The sequence below is a fragment of the Zonotrichia albicollis genome, chromosome Z (assembly GCF_047830755.1).
Source record: "Zonotrichia albicollis isolate bZonAlb1 chromosome Z, bZonAlb1.hap1, whole genome shotgun sequence".
NCBI classification, from domain to species: Eukaryota; Metazoa; Chordata; class Aves; order Passeriformes; family Passerellidae; genus Zonotrichia; species Zonotrichia albicollis.
The window spans coordinates 10,951,696-10,970,424 of record NC_133860.1 but is presented as its reverse complement, the minus strand read 5'-3'; the positions used below and the strand labels follow the sequence as shown (position 1 = coordinate 10,970,424).

The 18,729-nt window shown below is 52.1% G+C and overlaps 1 protein-coding gene across 1 annotated transcript; it reads right to left on the bottom strand.

The window, feature by feature from the left end:
* Positions 1 to 6,269: 6,269 nt before the first annotated feature.
* Positions 6,270 to 18,207, bottom strand: LOC141727128 (uncharacterized). The gene is made up of 2 exons (XM_074533020.1): positions 14,204 to 18,207; positions 6,270 to 8,110 (listed from the first exon to the last, which is right to left on the bottom strand). The coding sequence occupies exon 2, from the start codon at positions 8,094 to 8,096 to the stop codon at positions 6,645 to 6,647; it is 1,452 nt and encodes a 483-aa protein (XP_074389121.1). The 5' UTR covers positions 8,097 to 8,110; positions 14,204 to 18,207; the 3' UTR covers positions 6,270 to 6,644.
* Positions 18,208 to 18,729: the final 522 nt, after the last annotated feature.

Below are 18,729 nucleotides of genomic sequence, written 5' to 3'. Positions count from 1 at the left end.
TACTCTTGGGTACATGGGCATCTACATGGTGGACCTTCACAGGCAGCTTCCTTACCCTGGTAGCAATGTCTTTCCATTCTTCAGCAGCCCAAATTGGTTTTCTTCTGCACTGCCAGTTAGCCTCTTTCCACCTCTCCAGCCACCCCCACAGAGCATTGGCTACCATCCATGAATCAGTGTAGAGGTAGAGCTTTGGCCACTTCTCTCTCTCAGCAATGTCCAGGGCCAGTTGAACAGCTTTGAGTTCAAGTTGGCTTGATCCACCTTCTCCTTCAGTGACCTCTGCGACCTGTCGTGTGGGGCTCCATACGGCAGCTTTCCACTTCCGGTTCATTCCCACAATGCGGCAAGAACCATCAGTAAAGAGAGCATATCATGTATCTTTGGCTGGCAGTTGGTTGTATGGTGGAGCTTCTTCAGCCTGTGTCACTTCTTGTTCCCCTTCATCAGTAAGACCAAAGTTTTCACCTTCTGGCCAGTTTGTAATTACTTCCAGAATCCCAGGGCGATTCAGTTTTCCAGTACGGGCGCGCTGCGTGATAACAGCAATCCATTTGCTCCATGTAGCATTGGTGGCATGGTGCGTAGACGGAACTTTTGCTTTGAACATCCACCCCAATACTGGTAGTCAGGGTGCCAGGAGGAGTTGTGCTTCAGTGCCTATTACCTCTGAGGCAGCTTGGACTCCTTCATAGGCAGCCAAGATTTCCTTCTCTGTTGGAGTATAGTTGGCTTCAGTCCCTCTGTAGCTACGACTCCAAAATCCCAGTGGTTGGCCTCTAGTCTCCCCAGGCACCTTCTGCCAAAGGCTCCAGGACAAGCCATGGTTCCCAGCTGCAGAGTAGAGCATGTTCTTCACCTCTGGTCCCATCCTGACTGGGCCAAGAGCTACTTGCACGAGCAATCTCCTGCTTGATCTGGACAAAGGCTTGTTGCTGCTCAGGGCCCCACTGGAAATTGTTCTTCTTGCAGGTGACCAGGTAGAGAGGGCTCACGATCTGACTGTATTTGGGAATATGCATCCTCCAAAAACCTATGGTGCCTATGAAAGCTTGTGTTTCTTTGTTGGTGGATGGTGGAGACATTGCTGTGATCTTGTTGATGACATCGGTGGGAATCTGACGCCGTCCGTCTTGCCACTTCAGTCCCAGAAACCGGATCTCTTGAGCAGGTCCCTTGACTTTGCTCTTCTTGATGGCGAAGCCAGCATTTAGGAGAATCTGGATTATTTTCTCCCCTTTCTCGAACACCTCTGCTGCTGTCTTCCCCTGCGGGGAGGCATACGTGGCCCGAAGGTCGAAGTCTGGCTAGCCGAGGGCGAAGGCCAACCCCTCTCTGCAATTACTAGCCAGCACCCCTCGGCGTCTGAGGGCCTCGGGCTGTGCAGGCTGCGGACTGGCTCACACCGCTGGTATTGGCAAGGAATGGAGCTGACCACTTCTCCAGGGGTTAAAGTGGGTTTATTGGTGGTAGAGGAAATCCAACATGGGGAAACCAGCTGGGAGAGTGGCCCCGAATAGGGGGTGAAACAGGATTATAAAGGAGGGGGGTGTGTACAGGTGGAACCAATCGGGAAAGGTGAGGGGATGAAGTTCACAGAACTGACATTCCAGGGAAACCAATAATTAAAAGGTAAGGGAGGGGTCCCGGGACCACAGCCAACCACCACCTCCAGGGAAACAAAGGTTCTGGAAAACTGGGAGGAGTGGGAGGTGATTGACTGAGCCCAGGGAGAAGGAAGGATTTACTAAAAAGGGAAAAAGGGGCAGGAGAAATTATATAACTTGGGTGACAGACACAGACTAAAGGCAGGAGTAACCATAGTAACAAACTGTCAGCAGGGCTGTGGCGGGAAAACTGGGGAGGACAGAACCATTTTACACATAATAGGGGGGCAATACATAAATTGGGGGAATAACACAAGAAACTTAACAACACACTACAACATTCCCCCACACAATGATGTCATCAATATATTGCAGATGATCTGGGACCTCACCCTTTTCCAGTGCAGCCTGGATCAGCCCATGGCACATGGTGGGGCTGTGCTTCCACCCCTGGGGCAGTCGGTTCCAGGTGTACTGCATGCCTCTCCAGGTGAAAGCAAACTGAGGCCTGTATTCTGCTGCCAGAGGAATGGAGAAAAATGCATTGGCAATGTCTATAGTGGCGTACCACCTTGCTGCCTTGGACTCCAGCTCCTACTGGAGTTCCAGCATGTCCGGCGCAGCAGCGCTCAGGGGTGGAGTCACTTCATTCAATGCACGATAGATAGTCCACTGTCAATCTCCATTCTCCTTCAGATTTACACACAGGCCAAATGGGACTGTTGAAGGGTGAGTGGGTCTTGCTGACCACCCCTTGGCTCTCCAGCTCACGAATCATTTTGTGGATGGGGATCACAGCATCTTGATTTGTTCGGTACTGTCAGTGGTGCACTCTTGAGGTGGCAATTGGCACTCATTGCTCTTCTACTTACAGGATGGCTTCTTACTGCAGATAGGTTTTCTGACAGTCCAGGCAAGCTGTTCAACTGCATGATACCCTCTGTCTCTATAGCAGCTATTCCAAATGCCCATCTGAGGCCCTTTGGGTCTTTGAAATACCCACTTCGAAGGTAGTCTATGCCCAAAATACATGGGGCCTCTGGGCCAGTCACGATAGGATGTTTCTTCCATTCATACCCAGTCAGGCTCACATCAGCTTCAACCAAAGTGAAATCCTGGGATCCCCGTCACACTGGCAATGGAGACAGACTCTGTCCCCACATGTCTCGATGGCATTAATGTACATTGCGCACCAGTATCAACCAAAGCTTTATATTCTTGCGGTTCCGATGTGCCAGGCCGACAAATCCACACAGACCAGAAAACACAATTTTCCCTAGCCTCTGCCTGGCTAGAGGCAGGGCCCTCTAAGCCTGGTTATCCTTCTTTCCCTGGACATATGTCCTGGATGTTCCTTCAAGGGGATCGGACATGTCATCATCATCATACCTGGCAGTTAGGCTATGGGCAACTGGTGCTGCTTTCCTTTTGGTGGCTTCCTTCAGTTCATGCACCCGTTGTGCCAGAACAGCAGTAGGTTTTCCATCCCACCTCCCCATGTTTTCTCCACAATAATGCAGGTAGAACCACAGCTCATTTCATGGGGTGTGCCTTCTCTCACCATCTGGGAGACGTCTGCCTTGGATACCAGAACCTCTGATCCGTACTGCCGAGATTTGGAGAAGGTCTTCTTTAATCTCCTCTCTGAGCTTCTTATGGTTCTCCTCTATCTTATCCTCTAATTTCTGCAGATGTGTTTCTACTGCTGCAGTTCTGGCAGGTGTTGGGCCGTGCACAGCATCTGCATATGCTCAGAGCTTCCTTGCCATGTCAAGCACAGTCTTACCCCTCTCATCCCTCTTCATGATGGCTAAGGCAGAAGCATATTCATGTGGCCCAAGTCGCACAAGTTCTCGCCACATCACAGGCGTGCAAGGCACTAAGTCTGGGTTCTTAGTTGTCACATCCTCTGAGAAAATAATCTCTGCCACTGCCATTTCTCTCAGGCATTGGATCCCTTGCTCTATGATCTTCCACTGAGTTTGTTGCATATAGAGATCATATGCACACAGGTATCTTTGTGCAGCACTGTCCAAGACCTGTGAACAGAGGCTGCGTGGATTAGCCCAGCTCATCATTCCTTGGTCAATGACAGTATCCTGTGACAGGGATCCCAAGTGCCTGGCTTCAGTGCCATCCAGAATTGTAGCCTCGCCTGCAGCATCCCAGAGACGGACCAGCCAACTAATTATGGATTCATCAGGTTGTCGGGTGTAATCCTTCCTTAGGCCACGAAGGTCCTTCAGGAAATAAGACTCAATATTTGCGTCTGATCTTGCACCTGCTGCTTGGATTCCTGATTTTATGTCACGAGGCATCGATGTTCCTTCTCCTGTATCACCATCATCATCATCATCCACTGGTCGATTAGTTTTTTCTGTGCATTTCCCACTTCTAGTACTGGTAGCAACAGCCATGGGTTTAGATGCTGGCTTAGGCTCACTGTCTGGTCTGGCTGCTGGCTTCGAGCCTGGGCTGTTGGCTACAGCTTGAGTGACTGGGATAGCTGATTTATCTTCCTGCCCCCCCGCCTCTGTCTGCTGCCCTACACTGTCTAACAAAGTGCAATAAGCATAGGCCAGGGCCCAGCTTATTGCAATTAGCCATTTCTCCTTAGAATCGTCATGGCACTTCTCTTTTAGGTATGTCCCCACTTCAGCTGGGCTCTGAATTTGTTCCCGAGGAAAATCCCAGTCTACAGGATCAGAAAATTCCTTCAGGGTTTGGCCTCTATTTTCCCATTCTCCACACCACTCAGGATTTTTCACACCTGTATCTGCTTCTGGGTCAGGGGTCTCACGAGCTCCTCTGGATATCTCAGCCCTCATTCTAGAGAAGCTGCAGACCATATAGAGGAAGCTTACCAGATTAAATACCAGAAAGATGGTCTCTTTAGCATTCAGGGAAAACTGAACATTCTCAAAAAGTGACATAAGCGATCCAAAGAAGAAGAAGGGAAGGCTGGAAAGTCTTATTCTCGGCTCCTCCTCTAACAGACTGAGTGTAATTACTAATAAATTTCCAAAACGTGCTACTGGAATTGGGATACAGGGCAGGATGAAGAAACCATAAACCATACATATCGTAAACAGATGTCAGTATCTTTGTAAACGCTTTATAAATCATTATCACCAAGGCCAGCACAACAGCTATTCCAATCTGTACCCCTCTACTGTAGAAATTACTCATTATGGACAGTAATCCCAGTGACCAGAAAGATATTGAAACCTCAAAAAGGTCTAGAGCCCAGAGCCAAACAAAGGCTTTCACACCCAGACACATCAGGGATTCAAGCAGCATGGCTACTAACTGCTTTAACAACAACAAACACACAATTAATAGAGCTTTTTTCTACCTTTTCCAGCCCCACATTGGGCACCAATTCATGTATATGTCCAGGTTTAGAGCAAATTTGGGGAAGAATCCCCCAAAGGAGCTCCAGTGGGAAAAGCAGATCCAATCGGCCCCTCCCCCCAACTGGGTCCGGGAGGAAAAAATACCTCCTTGGAGAAAGGTGGAAAAAACCTGTTTATTAAACTGTCATGGTTTAGGCCTGGCACAGAGCTAGTGCCCCCATGAGAATACCCTCTCCCTGGTGTCTGCTCTGAGATGTGACCAGGAATAAGCAAAGCAGGCTCCAGCTTAGAAATAAAGAAAACTTTATTACCTAAACTACAAGAAAAGAAGGGGGAAAACTATAAGGGAAAAAATTGAAAACCTTACAAAAAGCACCTTCCTCCTCCCCACCACCAAAATTTCCCAATCCAACACATTCGCCCACATCACCAACTGCCCCGTCTGGCACCACCCTTTAGAATACTCACACTTCAGTTCATGAAGAGGAGAGGAGTCCTTCTTGCACCACAGGCTTCCCCTGGAAACACGTTGAAACCTCGTGTGCTTCCATGTCACTCAGCACCGCCCAGAAAGTCCTTTTGCCATGGTGACATCTTCCTTCCATGCCCAGTGCTCTCACCACTGTGCATGGACCAGAGCTGCTTTTAGGGTTGTCTTTTAAGGATGCCTTGTCTCACTCCAAAAAAGGCACAGTCTCTGCTTTGGGACATCTGTCCCCCCCATTTTTTTTCCACCCCCTTGGGCCAAGGGGTATCCACACTGAACCCTCCAGGTTCTGAGGCACTGCCCCGCCCTAAATGCAGTCTCTGTGTCACAGTGTGGCGAGGTGTCTGGCCTGATGGTCAGTCATCTGGCTAGCTGAGGGTGGCCGACACCCAGCTGCAATCCTGCCAGCACCCCTCAGTGTCTAATGGCCTGGGGCTGTGCTGGCTGTGGACGGGTGCGCGAGGGCGTACGCGGCCCTAGATCCGGCTAGCACGAGGGGTGAGAAGGCCAACGCCCCTGCACATAAGAAGCCAGCTCCCTTCGGCGTCTTGGCCTCAGGCTGGGCTGGAGGAAGAGCTCGGAGTGGTGCACTGCGAGACGAATAAGGAGGTGACCACTTGCTGGGGGTGAACAGTTGGTTTATTGGGTGATCCGGAGGCACCAACGAGGAGGGGCACCAACCAGCAAAATGGCCCCGAACAGGGGGAGCAACGAGGTTTTAAAGGGAAGGGGAGGAGAGAGGAGGGGAGCCCAGCTATCCAATGGGGAAACTCAAAGGGAGGTACCGAACATAACTGACATACACCAGAAACCAACGAATACAAAGTAAAGGAGGGGCCCCGGGACCACAGCCAACCACAACCCCCAGAGAGGAGAAGGTTCTCGAAACCTGGGAGGAGTGGGGGGTGATTGACTGTGCCCAGGGAGGAGAAAACATCTACTTATAAGGTGGGATGAGGGGGGAGCGGTCCTACAAACTGTAACATTAGCAACTAAAAATAGTATGGTAACTAGGCAACTTAACTGGCAAGGAGGCAGTGGCGGGAAAAACTGGGGAGAGAGGAACCATTTACAAAGAACAAAGGAGGGTACAGTACATAAAATGGGGGAGCAAACTGAGAAACTTAAAACACACTACAACATCTCCCTGTTTCTTAACAAATAAAATAAAGAAAACAGGAATGTCCGTATAACTCAAAAAGAAGATGTCCGCGGCCGGTCCTGCCAATCTGCGCCTTCTTCGAGCTGGAGTTCGCCAGCCCACAGATGTTCTTGGGGCGCCTCGGTTGACCCCTCCTCGTCCGCAGCTCCTTCGGCCTCTGAGGAGAGGTCCTCCAGCTCGAAAGGTTCCTCCTGGGGAATTGTGACATGATTGGCAGCCATAGTTGTGGCTCTGGCTATTAATTTTTGGACCAAACCGCGGATCAACATGAACAGAACTAAAAGTACAATCAAACTCAAAAAAATCTTAGAAACTGATTCTAAAACTGAACTGGCCCACCCGCTGAGGCCCCAATCCTTGAAGATGTCTCCCAGCCAGTCCGATGTTTCCTGTTTGACCTGATGGACGAGGTCTTGGAGTCTTTTTATTGAGTGCCTGGCGTCCTCGGCTCTGGAGGACAGGTTCATGCAGCAGAGGCCCTCAAACTCCTCACAGTGATGGTGATGAAGCAGCAATAGAAAGTCTATTGCTGCCCTGTTCTGGAGTGTCGCCTGCCTTGTTATTTCCTCGTCTGTAAGGAGGTCGTATAGCGCGGCTGAAGTAAGATTGGCTTGTTTAGCCACCCAACACTCTAGGCGGCCCAATTCACCTAGAGATTTGGCTACCGATACCCAAGGCAACAAGATGGTAAAGGCGACCGACTTTGAATGTGACCAATGAGTAATTTCATCATCACAGTCCTCGGTGAGATCTTTAAGATCTCTTTTGGATCTAGCCAATTCGGATGTGATGTTGGTCTTTTTCCAATCGATAATTTGGGTGACGTTGGGGGTAAACAGCGTCAGCCGGCCAAAGGTGCACGGCCCTCCGACCAGACCAGAGGGGATGCCTGCCCACGCTCGGTCGCCACAAATCAAAAACACCCCCCTTGGAAGGGCATAAGGGGTCCGCTTGGTGGTGGTAGGGCCGACGATCTTCAGAACGGCCCGACACCACTGGTCAGCTTGATATTCTTTTTTTGCTTGCAGGACCACCTCAGTGCCCTTCTCTATGGGGGTAAGTGTATAATCAAACTGAAAGCAAATAGTAGAATTGGCGGAACCGAGTAAATGTAATTCTGTGGGCTCGGAGGGCGCAGGATCCAGCCTCGCCACTCCGTCTCTCCAGGCGTTACTGGGTTCGAAACCAGGAAGGAAAGGAAGGCTCCGGGCCAAAATAGGGGAAAGGGCAGACTGAAAGGCAGGGGGGAACTCTCCTGGAGAGAAAGGGATCCCCACAAGGCAGGACGACATCGGGTCCTCTGCAGCGCCGGTGTCCAGGCAGATGCTGTCCTGTCCTAGCGATTGAGCCAAGGCACGCCAGACGTTGACTTTTGGCTGGGGAATGACCCACGGCTCCGTAGGTGGCAGAAGGAGTCCGCAGGTCGTCAGCACCATCAACATCAGACAAGGGTTGGGAGCCAACGTTGTCAAAGCGGGGGCCATTCAGGGAGATGCAACTGAAATGAAAAGAGAGCCGTAAAAGTATATGGAATTCACAGAAATGGTTCCTCTCCAAACAACCAATTTAAATAAAACATACGAGGGGTAACGTTTGGAGCTGGAGGGGAATAGGAGGAAAGATGGTGCAAGAGGTCAAGGGGTGGAGGAGAAGCTGGAGGAGAGGGTTCTTCAGAAACAGGGGGAAGCTCAGGAGAAAAGGAAGACGGTTGGTGGTGTTGCTTCCTCCGCCGACGCCAACATGCTTGCCGGACCTGTGGTACTGCCTCTGTCTTGGTCCTCTGCTTTGGGACGAAGGGCCTGACCCACTTAGACGGGACCCACTTGGGGCCTGAGGGAGTGGACACGCAAGCGTATCCCCTCCCCCAAGTCACCAGGTCAAAGGGGCCCTCCGTCCGCCAGGTCTCCGGATCCTTTATAAGAACCGGCGGCCTGGCTTTGGGCTGCAGCTGCTGGTGACTGCCGAAATGCCGGACCACTGGGGGATTTTGGCTGTCAAAAGAGCAATTTAGAAAATTGAGGGTGTACAGAGCTCTTGACAGCCGGACGTGGGGGGTCTCCACCTTCATTGCCGGTTGTTGTCGGGACAGGATCTTTTTGAGGCTCTGGTGGGCCCTTTCCACCATGGCTTGGCCTGTCGGGGAATAGGGGATGCCGGTTTTATGGACTATTCCCCATTGTTGCAGGAAGCTCCGCAGTTCCTTGGAAGTGTACGCAGGGCCGTTATCTGTTTTTAGGGCCCTAGGGATGCCCAAGACAGCGAATGCTTGAAGCAGATGCTTCTGAACATCCGCTGCCTTTTCACCTGTGTGGGCAGAAGCGTAGATAGCCCCGGAGAAGGTATCGACTGAGACATGGACCTAACACAATCGACCGAAAGATGGGATGTGTGTTACGTCCATCTGCCACACCTCACAGCTTGCCAGCCCTCGGGGGTTAACCCCCGAGGCCACGGTAGGCATTTGGTCATGCTGGCATTGGGGACATGTGGCCACAATCGCCTTGGCCTGCTCTTGCGTCAGATTGAATTGACGAACCAGGCCAGGCGCATTTTGATGGAACAGTTGGTGGCTGATCTTAGCCTGACCGAACACATCTGGGAGAGGGGCCTGCGAAACAGCAGCCGCGGCCAAAGAATCGGCACGACGGTTGCCTTCTGCAATGAAACCAGGCAGGTCTGTGTGTGATCTCACATGCATCACATAAAATGGATGCTCGCGGTGGGAGACCAACTCGACGAGCCTATTCAACAATTCAAATAATCTTTTGTTGGTGACCTCTTGAAGAACTGCGGACTCAGCTCGGGACACTACACCTGCAACATACGCAGAATCTGTGACCAAATTGAAAGGTCCAGGGAATCTCTGGAATGCCCTGACGACTGCGTCCAACTCAGCAATCTGTGGAGAGCCCTCCACAACAGCAACATCGGACTCCCACTGCTGAGTTTGAGGATCCTTCCAAGTCATCACTGACTTGTGGGATGCTCCAGATGTGTCCGTAAAAACTGTCAAAGCATCCAGCGGCTCCCTGCTCTGAACCTTCTTCAACGATAATTTGAAGTCCGAATTGAATAATTTGTGGGCCGGCCGATCTACTGCGATGCGCCCAGTGTAGCTGTCAAGTGCAAACTGAAGATATTCATTAGTTTGCAGCAGTTCTTCAAAGGTCTTTAATTTTAATTGGCCCGATTCCAATTCAATTGGAATATGGATGCATGAGAAATCACACCCTGCAAGCTCCCTGATCCTCGATCTCGCCTTGAGGATCAGTTCGGCTACCAACTCCTGTGGCCGTGTCATTCTTTTGGACCGATGGTGGCTCAGGAAGACCCACTCTACGATTAAGAGCTTCTCTCCTGAGCCTTGGTCCTTCGGACTGTCGTCCCACTGATGGATGATGCCATGGAGGTGTGGCAATTTTCCCAGTACTATAAATTTGAATGGCAGGCCCGGATGGTAACGATGGGCCTGCCTGGTCGAAATAGCTTTTTGTACCCTCTCCAAGGCCACGTCCGCCTCTGGGGTGAGAGCCCTAGGGGAACTGAGCCCCTCTCCCCCCTTCAACAAATTGAAAAGGGGGGCTAGGTCTTCGGTTGAAATGCCCAGCCAGGGTCTCACCCAATTCAAAGACCCACACAGTTGATGGACATCTGTTAGGGTCTGGACTTTTGTCCTAATAGCCAATTTTTGCGGAACAATGGTCCGCTTTGTAATTTCAAGGCCCAGGTACTTCCAAGGTGGCATCCGCTGAATTTTGTCCTGCTGGAGCTCGAACCCTGCAGCAACCAACGCATTGGTTGTCAGGTCAAGGGCATGGGCAAGCAGACCGTGGTCGGGCGCACACACGAGGATGTCGTCCATATAATGGTGAACAATGACGGCATCCCCGAGGGCTGTACGGATGGGTGACAGCAGCGAAGCGACATACCATTGGCAGATCACAGGGCTGTTCTTCATGCCCTGTGGAAGCACCCGCCAATGATAGCGCTTGGCTGGGGACTCACAGTTCACGGACAGAACTGTGAACGCAAAGCGCGGAGCATCGTCAGGGTGAAGGGGAATTTGGAAGAAGCAATCCTTTATGTCGATTACAGCCAAATTCCAATTTTGGGGGAGCATTGCTGGGGAGGGCATCCCTGGCTGAAGAGGACCCATGTCAACTATTAATTCATTAATTTTGCGGAGGTCGGTCAGGAGTCGCCACTTGTCCTTGTTGGGCTTCTTGATGACAAACACTGGGGAGTTCCAAGGTGACATGGTCTCCTCCAGGTTGCCTTTCAGTAGCTGCTCCTGAACGAGCTCCTTGAGCGCCTTTAATTTTTGCTTATTGAGTGGCCACTGCTTGACCTGTACTGGTTCATCAGAAAGCCAATTCAGCTTCCAGGTCCGGCGCTCCTCAGTGGCCACTGCCCGAAAAACCTGGGGAGCCTTCGGGAGGTCAATTTTGGCTCCCCACTGGGCCAGTAGGTCTCTTCCCCAGAGAGGCTCTGTATAATCCAAAACGAACGGGTGTATCGAGGCCAATTGCCCGTCGGGCCCCTTAATTTGTACAATGCTCTTGGATTGGTTTGCCAATTGAAGGCCCCCAACACCAGAGATCGTGCCCGCAGCGCTTTGCAAGCCCCAATGTGATGGCCACTCCCGGGAGGGAATGATCGTCACATCTGCACCTGTGTCCAAAAGACCCCTCACTATTCTCTTGTCCTCGCCCAATGAAAGTTGACAGGTCAGGCGGGGCTTTTCCCTCCCCACTAGCTGTGCCGAGGCCACGGTCAGAGGCGATGTCTTCTCCGACGAAATCGTCCAGTGATCTTCTTCTGGCACAGGAATGGCCTGGGCAATGACCTGTCCCTTGGGGAGGAAAAGTGGGGGTCGGACACAGTACAGCCCTACCGCGAAACGGTCCCGGTCGGTAGTTACCAGACCAGGGACGATGTGGATGTCTCACGGTGTGTGCTTGGTGTCTCCAACAACGGTCCACCTGCAACGTCCCAGTTTCCTCCAGCGACCCGGATGTTGCAGGTCAACAGACACCAGCTGGATGTTACTGCTAGGGAGGTAAAGGTCCCTAGTCAGCTGCAGCCTGTATGGAGAAGCAGAGGACATGGTGTTAATTGCAGGTACAGCACCACAGGTAGATAAGGTCACATCTGAGAAATATGTCAAATCCGGCAAAGCGTATGTCGGAGGTCCTCTCCTGTCTCCTCCCTCCCCGCAGGTTGTTGAACAGCCCACCGTACTTTTGTCATCGCGCAGGGAGGGGCTGCGCTCCAAGCTTAGTTTTTTGCCTCCTTGTTCTCCTCCCTTTCCCGCTTCCGCCTGTACTCCAGGTAATCAAGGCGCATCGAGCACTGGGGCATCCAATGCCCGACTTTGCCACAAAGATGACAGGGGTGGGTGGTTGATGACCTTCTGCCGGACCCAGGTGTTGGGGGTCCGGCAACGGGGGCAGCTTCTGCTTCCATGAAGTCCGGCTCGGGGCATTCAGCAAGAGCCACAGATGTTCTCTTGGGCCGTGATGCCAGGGAGACCTGACGCACCATGACCTCAATCATGGCCTCTATCGTGGGCCGGGGACTTCAAGGGAGAGTTCTTATAGCCTTGCGGCACTCAGCGTTGGCATTGCTGAATGCCATCCGCTGAAGCATCCTCTCCCTGTCATCATCCCCGAGCGCCTGCGCCTCCACATATCGGTAGAGGCGCTCGATAAAGGCCATGTATGGCTCCTGCACTCCCTGCCGGACCTCATCCTCCTCCCATTGGGAGGTCACCACCTCCAGCTTGAAGAAGGCCTGCTCAGCTGCCCGGGCGGTCTCCACAAGCTGGGAGGGGAATAAGGCCTTCGCCTGAGCTGCCCCCTCTGCCCACTGTCCCTCACCCAAAAGATGTTCTTGGGTGATTACCAGACCATCCGCGTCATGAGACATTGCAGGATTCCCCCAAATATTTGGGAGAACCTCCAATATCTCCCTCCTCCATTCCCCCACCCAGACCCTAAATTCCATGGGCCTAGCAAGGCTGGAGAAGAGGGCCCTCAGGTCAGCCGGCACCAGATCTCCCTGTGCAAGGGCATTGCGGAGCATACCCCGGAAGTACTCTGACCCCCGGGAGTAGTCCTTCTGCGCCTTGCACAGCTCTTTGATCCGGGCCTGTGCTAAAGGCACCCACTGGGCCTGAGGGGTCCCCTCCCCACTCAGGTGGTAGGTAACCGGAGTGGCTTCCAACAAGAGCGCCTGCTCCGGCTTCCGGTCATCCACCCCCCCCCCCCCCGGAACACAAAGCGTGGGAACCGGAAGGAGGAGCTGGAGGAGGTTGAGGCGGGGTCTGGCAATGACCAGGGTGAGGGAGTGGGCGTGACCAACCACCCCTCTCCGCCCCCTGGGTGACGCTCGGAGGCGGAGGGAAGTACAAAGGCGGAGCGGGGGAGGAGCGAATGGGGGGCTGAGCCGGGGGAGGAGTTTGGGGAGCAGCTGATTGAGAGGTGGAGGACGGAGGAATGGGTGGGGCGGAGGGAGGATATGAGGGAGGGGTAACCGAAAAGGAGGTGGGGTCTGGAGGAAGGAAGGGGTTAGGGCAAGGGAGGAAGGGGTTGACTGAAGAAGAAGGAGCCCTGGCGGGAACGACCACGTGGTCGTCGCCATCTTGGGCTCCCAGGGAGCCATTTTGTGGATCTTCAACAAACCGAACAAACTTGGGCTTTTCAACTGGGGATTTTGGAACTGGGGTAGAGGGTGAGGAAAGAAGAGGAACCTGGCCAGGGCTCCTCGAAGGGGGAGGCTGAGCAGGTCAAGGGGGAGCAGGGGAAGGATGGACCCCCTGCCTCTTGTCGGCCTTCAAAATCCCCCTCGAGGGCTCCTGCCTAAGGGGAGAGGGAAGGGATTGAGGGGTAAGGGCAACAGAACGAGGGGACAAACCAAAACTTGCGGGCCTTTTCTTAGGTTCCCCTGACGAGCGGAGTGTCGCAAGCACTCTGCCCGCCCAAAATGCCACGGTTGCTATTTTCGTCTCCCCGGAATTAACAGCTTCTTCTAATTTGGCCAAAACGGCTGCCCAAAACCGTGGCTGCTTGGCAAGTTCCGGGGAGACCTCGGGGAACTTTGAAAAGACCCACTTAACCAAAAACTTTAACTCTTGCTTGGGGGCCTTCTGACCACCCCCAAGCAGCAAACCTTTTACAACATAATATACCTCCTTTTGGGATTTTCCCAAGCCAGCACCCATGGCACCTTTCTAGTGCAGGAACTACTGTCACTAGAAAGGGGGAAAATCCACTGGTGGTACAACCACCCGCCTGAAAAATAACAAAAACTAAAACAACAAGCTACTCGCCACCAGCCCCTGCTCCCCCCACTGTCCCCAAGTCTGGGGTTTCAGCAAAGGGAAAAAGGATTTGGGTGGTGGGTCCGGGCCCCAAGTCTGGGGATACCGACCCCACAGGAAAGATAAAACAAAAAAGGCGCGGGGGTGAGGAAGAGCCTCAAGGAAAGAGGGTGGGGGGTAGGTCCCCAATGCAGGGCATGTACCCCTAGGGGAAGGTTAAAAAGGCAGGGGGGAAGTCGGAAAGGTCCCCAGAGCGGGGCCCGATCTTACCAGCCTGGTGGCGACAGCAAAAGAAAAATCAGGTGGGGGTCTTCGTCTCCGGGGTCGTCCTCACTGGGTGCGAGGGGTCTCGATCCCGATCCCCAGGGAGCGCTGCCCCTAAAACAGGGCCTGCTACTACCTGGGGTAGTGCGGCGTCCAAAGGAACGAAATGTCCAACTCCGAAGGGTCCGGTGGTCAGCTGTCCAGGTGGTCAGTGGTCCACTTCATGCCCCATGTTGGGCGCCACACTGCGCGAGGGCGTACGCGGCCCTAGATCCGGCTAGCACGAGGGGTGAGAAGGCCAACGCCCCTGCGCATAAGAAGCCAGCTCCCTTCGGCGTCTTGGCCTCAGGCTGGGCTGGAGGAAGAGCTCGGAGTGGCGCACTGCGAGACGAATAAGGAGGTGACCACTTGCTGGGGGTGAACAGTTGGTTTATTGGGTGATCCGGAGGCACCAACGAGGAGGGGCACCAACCAGCAAAATGGCCCCGAACAGGGGGAGCAACGAGGTTTTAAAGGGAAGGGGAGGAGAGAGGAGGGGAGCCCAGCTATCCAATGGGGAAACTCAAAGGGAGGTACCGAACATAACTGACATACACCAGAAACCAACGAATACAAAGTAAAGGAGGGGCCCCGGGACCACAGCCAACCACAACCCCCAGAGAGGAGAAGGTTCTCGAAACCTGGGAGGAGTGGGGGGTGATTGACTGTGCCCAGGGAGGAGAAAACATCTACTTATAAGGTGGGATGAGGGGGGAGCGGTCCTACAAACTGTAACATTAGCAACTAAAAATAGTATGGTAACTAGGCAACTTAACTGGCAAGGAGGCAGTGGCGGGAAAAACTGGGGAGAGAGGAACCATTTACAAAGAACAAAGGAGGGTACAGTACATAAAATGGGGGAGCAAACTGAGAAACTTAAAACACACTACAACAGACGGGCTCGCTGCTGCCAAGACGAGGAAAAAGGAGCTGGATACTCTCTGGGGTCACACTCAGGTTTATTGTGGATCCCAAGACGACCAAGAGAGGAGGGAGAAGCAAGGTTTTAAAGGGGGGAGGCATGTCAGGGAGGGGTTTACAAAGGACCAATGAGGGAAGACAGGGGAGTGTACAAAACATAACAGACATTAAGGAAAAACCAATAGTTACTTTGTAAGAGAGGGGCCCCAGGACCACAGCCAATCATCACCCAGAGTGAGTAGAAGCTTCTGGCAAGTAGGGAGGAGTGGGGGTGATTGACTGGGCCCAGGGAGGAGAAACCAGGATACATATATGGGAATAAGGGGAGGAGGAATTACATAACATAGGGGAATGACTGAACCAATGGCGGGAGTAACTATGGTAACAAAATCAGTGGCAGGTGGGAAAACTGGGGAGGGCAGAACCATTTACATAAAAATAGGAGGAACAATACAGTAAATAACACACCACAACATCACAGGAATAAAACTGGTTCAGTCTATGGCCACACAAGAAAAGTCCAGCCAAAAGGCCATTCCAATCATCTCTCCCTACTCAGCCAGTCTTCTCCACTTCCCTCGGGCATGGTCCTTGTTATCTCATCTCTTATCTCTCTTCTTATTCAGCTCTGCGGAGGATCTCTCTTCTTATTCAGCTCTGAGCATTTTGCAAGGTCTTAATCATTAAGAAAAGGGTTAAAAATTTCAGTCTCTGCCTGTCCCAGAGCTCTGGCACTCCCACGCTCACTGCTGCTCTGGCCAGGCACCTTCTCGCTGCACTCCCCCCCCCTTCTCCTCCTCAGCCGGCTGCTATCACATTCCATCGTCACTGGCTCTCCCTCTCTCTCTCCTAGGGGTGGGGGGGGGGTGGCTGCCCGATGCCTCCTGGGCCTCCTCCACCCTTCCATCCTCAAGGGCCTCCTCACCCCTCATCTCTGTCCAGGCCCAGGCCTACCACATGGCTGCCCCTCCCCCACCCAGCAGCAGCAGCTGGACAGGGAGGGCGATCCAACCTCTTTGCCTTGAAGTCCCAAGAGAGCCTCCCAGGGCCGAAGCTCTGGTTTTTAACCCCTGCGTGTTCTCGGAGGTGTGTCTAAACCCCAATGGCCACATCAGGTGCCAATATCAAAATCTGAGCACCCATTGGTTTGACCACAGCATCCCAGAATTCCCACTTCTTCCTGGTTAAACCAGCACAAAACAATAAAACCAAAACAATATCAAACAGTGAAACTCCTTGCCACTCTAAAAGAGATGACAAACTGAGAAAACCCTGTTCTCGGATTGCAGCTCACTCAGTCTCTGATCAGTCCCTCCGGTGCTTGAATTGTCGCAGGCCAGGCCCGGCCCGGTGGGCCACAGCTGCAGCTGCCGGTGCTCTCCTGGGTGTTCAGTCCAGAGCAGTTCCAAGAGGTCCAAAGGAAAGGGAAAAAAACAGTCCAGGGAACTTCTTTGCCTCAGCTAGCTAAGACTAAAAAGCAAAAGAAGAGCTCTGTCCCGCTGTCTGTCCATCCACAGACAACACGGTCCAGGAGCAGGAATGTGGAGGAGTGAGTGCAGTGTCTGAAAACAAACTGCGTGCTTCTTCTCTCCCCACCTTCACCCTGGAACGCTCTTAAAGATGCAAAACTTACTATTCAACATAAACAGAATGAGACAATTGGGGATAAAAGCATCCTATAGTCAACCCAGGACAATTCACTTAAGTACAGTCTCTACCAATGCACACGTGCTCGCAAACACGAGACTTGCTTGTATGTAGAACTTGTGTACATTAATACAAGTATAAGTTTATAAATCTGCACACTGATATGTTTAATGCTATCAACACACATCTTACACAGGGCTGTATTCACACGTGTAGAGCCCGTGCACACTCACAAACACAGGGATGTACACAAACTTAGTCATACCTGAGAGGGGGTAATTTAACACGCATGCATATAGGAATGCACACAATGTGTGTATACCTAGGTACATGTTGTCATCATATTGCAAAAGTTCCATGCCTTCTCGGTGATTTCTCAGAGGCATCTCTTCTGACTCCTTCTTCACAGCACAACCAATAAACTGCATCTCTCTTCACAGCACAACCAGCAAACTCCAACTCTCTCTAAGTTACTCATGTAACTTAGGGGTGAACAACTTGGAGGAAACCATTATGAGGGGATAAAACACACAAGGATCAAACCATTTTGCTTAATTAACATTGAACCACTAACTGTTGCAATTGAAATAACTACAGAACTCATAAAAGACACGGCCACAAAATCTTTGTAAGTGTACTGTTCAAAGAATAAATGAATAGGTTATGGTATTCTCCATCCCTTACACAGCTACACTGTTGTGTTTTGTCAAAGGATACTTCTTACCTTTTAACTAAACAGAGGTGCTTGAGATCCCTATCATTGTGGATGTGGCAAGGAGTTCATTTTTAAAGTATAGGTTTTTCTGACATAACCCATTTCCCTGATTAGTTAAAAGGAGAACTGTGGCAGTGCCTCTCCAAGTGGGTGCTAGGAGTCACCCTGGTTTGCTCTGGTACAGTGAGCAGCAGGGGACACTCTCCCCTTCCTCGGGAGGTTGGGAGAGTGGCTAAGGCTTTCACCTTGTGAAGTAGTCTGGCAGGGAGAAGGGTGGTCCTTCTCCGACATTCCGGCAAGCTGGCCAGCACCGCTTGCAGCACGGGGGACACTATCCCACTCTCAGTGTTTTGGGACAGCGCCTAAGGCAAACACCCTGCGTTATAGCAGCAGTGCTACCTTGGGAAAGGACGAGGCTGGCGCCAGGCAACAACCAGCAGGTCTTTATTCCTCTCCAGCTGGGGTAGAATCTGGGTTTTTTGAAGTCCCAGGGGAAACCAGCAGCCGAAGAGCGAGACTGGGGGGTTTACAATAGCTTATAAAGGCTGAGGGATACAGGGAGGAGCCTGCCCTTGGGCAAACAGGGTTCCAGAGGGGAGTGGGATACAAATGACTGACATAAGGAAAATACCAATAGTATCAAACCAAAGGAGGGGCCCTGGCTCCTGAGCCAATCACTCAGTGCTCTAGGTAGAAGTTTCTAGAGAAAAAGGTGGGAGCAGAGAGTGACTGGCATGGCACTGGGAAGGGATTTGGGAAAGGATACATTCATCACCAGGACAACTGGGGAGGAGTTAGGATAACAGACAGCAGCGGGGAGGGGAGGGGAGGGGAGGGGAGGGGAGGGGAGGGGAGGGGAGGGGAGGGGAGGGGAGGGGAGGGGAGGGGAGGGGAGGGGAGGGGAGGGGAGGGGAGGGGAGGGGAGGGGAGGGAGAACCAGGGCAGAACCATTACAAGACAAGGGGGAAACAGAACAATCCAAACTGTACAAACATAACACAACAACCTTGCAGATGAGACACTGTTGAAGTGAAGGGAGAGACCCATCCTAGTTTGATCAGCATCTGACTCCGATTTATTCATCAATTAGGCACTTTTTTTATAACAGTGTTAATTCACTTCATGCATATTGCAAAATCTGAGCTCCTGATAGGCTGTAGAGAAAACTTCAGCTCCTCCGTTTGTTTACAATACCTGAAGTTAGTTTACT

Excerpts from the sequence above, each read along its gene's own strand:
- LOC141727128 (XM_074533020.1), bottom strand. The coding sequence starts at position 8,096 with ATGGCCCCCGCTTTGACAACGTTGGCTCCCAACCCTTGTCTGATGTTG.